Source organism: Cottoperca gobio, chromosome 13 (assembly GCF_900634415.1).
Source record: "Cottoperca gobio chromosome 13, fCotGob3.1, whole genome shotgun sequence".
NCBI classification, from domain to species: Eukaryota; Metazoa; Chordata; class Actinopteri; order Perciformes; family Bovichtidae; genus Cottoperca; species Cottoperca gobio.
Window position 1 is genome coordinate 15,333,538 of NC_041367.1, and position 5,436 is coordinate 15,338,973.

The 5,436-nt window shown below is 37.9% G+C and overlaps 1 protein-coding gene across 1 annotated transcript; it reads right to left on the reverse strand.

Moving 5' to 3' along the window:
- Positions 1-1,043: 1,043 nt before the first annotated feature.
- LOC115017963 (odorant receptor 131-2-like) lies at positions 1,044-1,973 on the reverse strand. Its single transcript, XM_029446730.1, has one exon. It carries the CDS (start codon positions 1,965-1,967, stop codon positions 1,044-1,046), a length of 924 nt encoding a protein of 307 aa, XP_029302590.1. The 5' UTR covers positions 1,968-1,973.
- Between the last annotated feature and the right edge of the window lie 3,463 nt (positions 1,974-5,436).

Below are 5,436 nucleotides of genomic sequence, written 5' to 3' on the forward strand. Positions count from 1 at the left end.
CCCTGGCCCTCCTAGACATCCGGAGGGGAAGTTTTGTTAAAATGCTGTATGTGGACTACAGCTCAGTGTTTAACAAAATTATCTCCTCAAGACTTGTCACAAACTTAGGCCTGCCACAGACGGGCAGTCACACCTCATCCCTACTCATCATCAACAAAGGCGATCCCCAAGGATGTGTCCTTGATATTATTGCACCGTGAGTTTTTGGTAGGTCCTGAAAACTGCTTGGACATGAACTAGCTGTATCTATGGAAAGGGGTCTTATTCAGTATGTATACAGTGTTATTAAAGCATGAAAAAACAACAGAATATGGGTGGATTGTATATATACAAAGATTTGCATCAATACAGATTTTATTTTGTCATAAGGGGTAATGTACAGCACAATCCAACTTCTAAACACTCAACATTTCAAACTATGTAACCAATAATAAATTATGCATGAGATATATATATATATATATATATATATATATATATATATATATATATATATATATATATATATATATATATATAACAATGATAACATGTGGTGTTTATAAGACATAAAATCCATGTAACAATCTATTAGATCTATCATGTCAGTTTTAGGATTTTCATGAAACTAGTTGTAAAGGTGTAGCAAGGGCTAAGGAAGAAACTATTATATGCAGCATATTGCCATAATAAATGGATCTGATTGGATTTCAATCATCTGATTGATGATTTAAGGTCTCGGTCCACACGAGCACATAGGGAAGAATCAGTTCATGCAGCTAAACTGGCTGTGGAGTCTAGATTGACACAACTCTGTCAGGTATACAAAGTTGTAGATAGTGTAGCACAAATGACTTATTAAACCTACTCACAGGTCATAGAGGCTCATATACAAAAACAGAGTTAAGCTTAAATTGCTGCTTAAATAACAATGTAATCACAGTTACGCTTAGAACAATTATTAGAAAACAGTTAGAAATATAACATACAAAAGTGAATCGCAATCATGCACAGTAGAACATTTGATCTTTTTTTATTTAATGAATTGTGCAATTTCTACCTTATCAAATATTTCTTTTATACCAACCAGAAAATGCATAGCTTTTCAGTGCATGAAAGAACTTTTCATCCCTGAGGCCATAAATGAGAGGACTCAGGCATCTTGGAGCAAGACTAAACATTATGTAGTTAAAGTACCTGACATCAATAAATAACCTTACATTAATCTGAAGTATAGCACTTTCTATCAATGGACACCACAGGCGGAAAAGACATAACAGCAGCTGGAAAGCATGAAGACTTACTGTTCTGAGCCCTTTCCATGTTGACTTTTTATTCTCTCCTGATGCAGCTTTGGCCACTTTCATTATTTTAACATAGGAGAATACAATGCAGATACACATGATCAAGAAGTAAAATTGATATACAGCTGACCTAACATGATCATGCCATCTGTACAAAATAAATATCTCCACAGAGCACACACTGTATTGTTTGTAAATTCTAAGAGAGGCAGATGCAAAATACATGGAGAGAATAACAATACAGGGTACAGAGCTGAGGCAGTGAATGATGAGGATACAATTCACAGTGCTGCGTGTGGTGCACAGCTCTCCATGGCGCAAGGGCATGCAAATGGCCACGTAGCGCTCCAGAGTCATTACTGTCAAAGTAACTGGTGTGACTATAAGATACAGAAGTACCACAAACGAGATAATTATGCATAACCAAATGTGCATAGTGAATTGAAAATAGCTCAAGATTAGCAGGATATCAGACATGATTAATATTAAGCTATCAGACAGCAGCATAACAGCAAATAAGATATAGCGTGTAGTTGTGTAAAAGCCCTCTTTTTTTAAAAAGGTTATTAAGAGCAAAATATTGATGCAAAGAAAAATCATCACCAGAAGCTGCACAATAATGACCTGGTCATTGATCTGCCGCCGCGAGAACTCACCACCAACCAATGAGTTGTTATCAGCCATCAATGCTCTAACCAAATACATAAGTTGTTACTGTTTCTGCCAAATGTTAAATTGTCATTGTTAAATGTGTCCATCAAAAGAAAAGGAGGATCTTAACACAAAAAGGTAAATGTTAATATCAAGCTCTCTCTGTGGTGCTAAGATAATAATTTATGTAGAGTTTTAAGTCAGTGCATGAAGACTTTATAGGAATGAGTAGAATACAAGCAGAGTAACAAGCGTAATGAAGCGTTGTGTCATGATCAGGATTTTTGTATATCCTGTTTTATTTTGAAGTGTTCACTCCCCCTTATGTCATGTCTAGTTGTACTTCCGGTCTGTGTTTTCCCTCTGTGATTGTTGATTTATTCCTCCTGTATCCGTATTTTGGTTATGTTATTTTAAAGAGTAGTATAGGGCTTAAGAGTTGAAAAGTTGTTTAGATTTTTAACTTTTTTAAATGTCGTTCGATGACTTCAACCAATAACAAGACTAATTTATTGGAAAAGGGCTTAAAGTGAAATCCATTTCAAAACATTGTAGTTCTACATAGTAGTTTAAAAGTGAGACACCACTGCAGTAATGGTGGCTTGTTTACATCAGCCTGCGAGACAGATTCTCTACAGACACGGACAGAAAGTGAGCAACATTTCATTAGTTGTTACTCTGCTTGTATTCTAGTCCAAGCCAAAATATCAAGGCACACCTGTATTCATATCTGGGCAAAATACCCTCTGTAACACATAGTATCACTGATATCACTCTGTGAACATTTATTTAGCCTAGTCCTTGTAAACTAGCTATTCTCCTTCACACTAGCAAAGAGCCTTTGATGTGTCACACTCTAATATTTCCCACAATGCGCAAATGGCTAAAACGGGGTTCGCTTTGACAGATTTAGGCCAAAGCATATAAAGCCTATTATTTCTATATTGTGAAATAAGTGTGTAGGACAAAGTACCAATAAAGTACAATGTTTCCCTCCGCCACGCCCCCCCAACGGAACCCCGCGCCCCCCCTGAAATTCAAGAAGGTTTTTTTTTTTTGGTTCTTTTTATATTCACAACTCACTTTTCACATTGAACAGGTGCTTTTGTATTTAATAAACTAAACACTTATGTTATTTATCTAATTTATGTGCACGTTTCAGCCTAATGATTCACATGGTTGTATACGTTGGCAAATCACCAATCTGTATAATAAACATGTTTAGCTCTGGATAAATTTGCTTTGACATAACAGTCATTATAGCTGACATTTTTTTGTGTAAAAAAATACTTTCTCCCTTCATCACAGCCAGATAGAAATAATGGGTGCTTCCTGAATGTATAGTCACATGACCACACATGTGTACAGTTGCCTAGAAACTGAGGGTGGGTCAATTTACCCACAAGCTCATTTTACCCCACTGTCATCACTGTGTATCATCTCAAATAAACGGCTTCAACCAGCCTTTGAACTGAGGGTTTAATTCCCACTCCTTTCTGTATTTTTGGGTATACAGTTTAGACATGGTGAGCTAGTTTAGTTTAGCTTATGTCACAGAGAGGCACACACACAGTGGACGAGGTGAGTAAGTGACTGAGGTTGTGTGAGTCAAATGCAGTGATTTTATTTTAGTGAGACAGTGAAGAAACATTTACATTTACATCCCACTCTGTAAGGAAGGGATCAGCGGCAGCTTTGCGCATGCGCGATTCATTTGCAGTCTGCACGCGGGAGTGTGTGGGTCTCCACTCTCCTCTGACTGCAGCTGCTGCGCGAGGCTACTGTGAGACTGACCGCCCCTGTGAGAGCTTTGGGACGGCGGAGAGGCTCAGGCAGCACCCGCTGCTCGTTGAGGACAGTAACTGCAGAACGATACGTGCTTTCACGTCAGAGTCTCCAAAACACCAGAAAAGTCTCCAATAACACTAGAAAAAGTCGATAGATTTGTCGCTAGTAGCTTTGGACAAAAAAAGTCGCCAAGAGGGTTTGGAAAGTTGGTAGAGCCGGGCAAGCCGTAAAAACGCTCACAGAGACAACTTTCAGTGGCTAAATGCATGCTTGTGATTGAAAGAGAGTATTTCCCATAGAGTCCAGTAGAGAGCGGAGCCTGTGTGAGTTAGAACTGGAATCACAATCACCAGACTGATTTCAGACGCCTGTGGCAAGGACTACGGAGCATAACAGATTACAAAGCCACCTCCTCCAAGACGGTGCTTGCGGATGTCTCTCTGACAGAAGAGCTCAACACCTTCTATTTGTGCTTTGAAGCTAACTGTTACAGTGCACAACGTGAGTTTTAGAAGAGTTAACACCAGGAAGGCAGCAGGACACGACTGAATATCTGGACGTGCTGTCATAGCCTGTACTAACAAGCTAAAACTGGTGTTCTAGTCTGGTGTCCTGTCTAAGAAACCTTGTCCCAGCTGCCTAAATCAATACCAGCCAGTACCTCTGCCCTCTGTGGTGATGAATTGCTTTGAGTGGCTCATCAAGGACTTTATTACCTCCTCACTACCTCTAATCTAGGTCTACTACGCCATTTCATCCGCACTGCCCTGGCCCTCCTAGACATCCGGAGGGGAAGTTTTGTTAAAATGCTGTATGTGGACTACAGCTCAGTGTTTAACAAAATTATCTCCTCAAGACTTGTCACAAACTTAGGCCTGCCACAGACGGGCAGTGAGTTTTTGGTAGGTCCTGAAAACTGCTTGGACATGAACTAGCTGTATCTATGGAAAGGGGTCTTATTCAGTATGTATACAGTGTTATTAAAGCATGAAAAAACAACAGAATATGGGTGGATTGTATATATACAAAGATTTGCATCAATACAGATTTTATTTTGTCATAAGGGGTAATGTACAGCACAATCCAACTTCTAAACACTCAACATTTCAAACTATGTAACCAATAATAAATTATGCATGATATATATATATATATATATATATATATATATATATATATATATATATATAACAATGATAACATGTGGCGTTTATAAGACATAAAATCCATGTAACAATCTATTAGATCCATCATGTCAGTTTTAGGATTTTCATGAAACTAGTTGTAAAGGTGTAGCAAGGGCTAAGGAAGAAACTATTATATGCAGCATATTGCCATAATAAATGGATCTGATTGGATTTCAATCATCTGATTGATGATTTAAGGTCTCGGTCCACACGAGCACATAGGGAAGAATCAGTTCATGCAGCTAAACTGGCTGTGGAGTCTAGATTGACACAACTCTGTCAGGTATACAAAGTTGTAGATAGTGTAGCACAAATGACTTATTAAACCTACTCACAGGTCATAGAGGCTCATATACAAAAACAGAGTTAAGCTTAAATTGCTGCTTAAATAACAATGTAATCACAGTTACGCTTAGAACAATTATTAGAAAACAGTTAGAAATATAACATACAAAAGTGAATCGCAATCATGCACAGTAGAACATTTGATCTTTTTTTATTTAATGAATTGTGCAATTTCTACCTTA

Bases quoted from the DNA above. Each gene is read 5' to 3' on its own strand.
- LOC115017963 (XM_029446730.1), bottom strand. From the start codon at position 1,967: ATGGCTGATAACAACTCATTGGTTGGTGGTGAGTTCTCGCGGCGGCAG.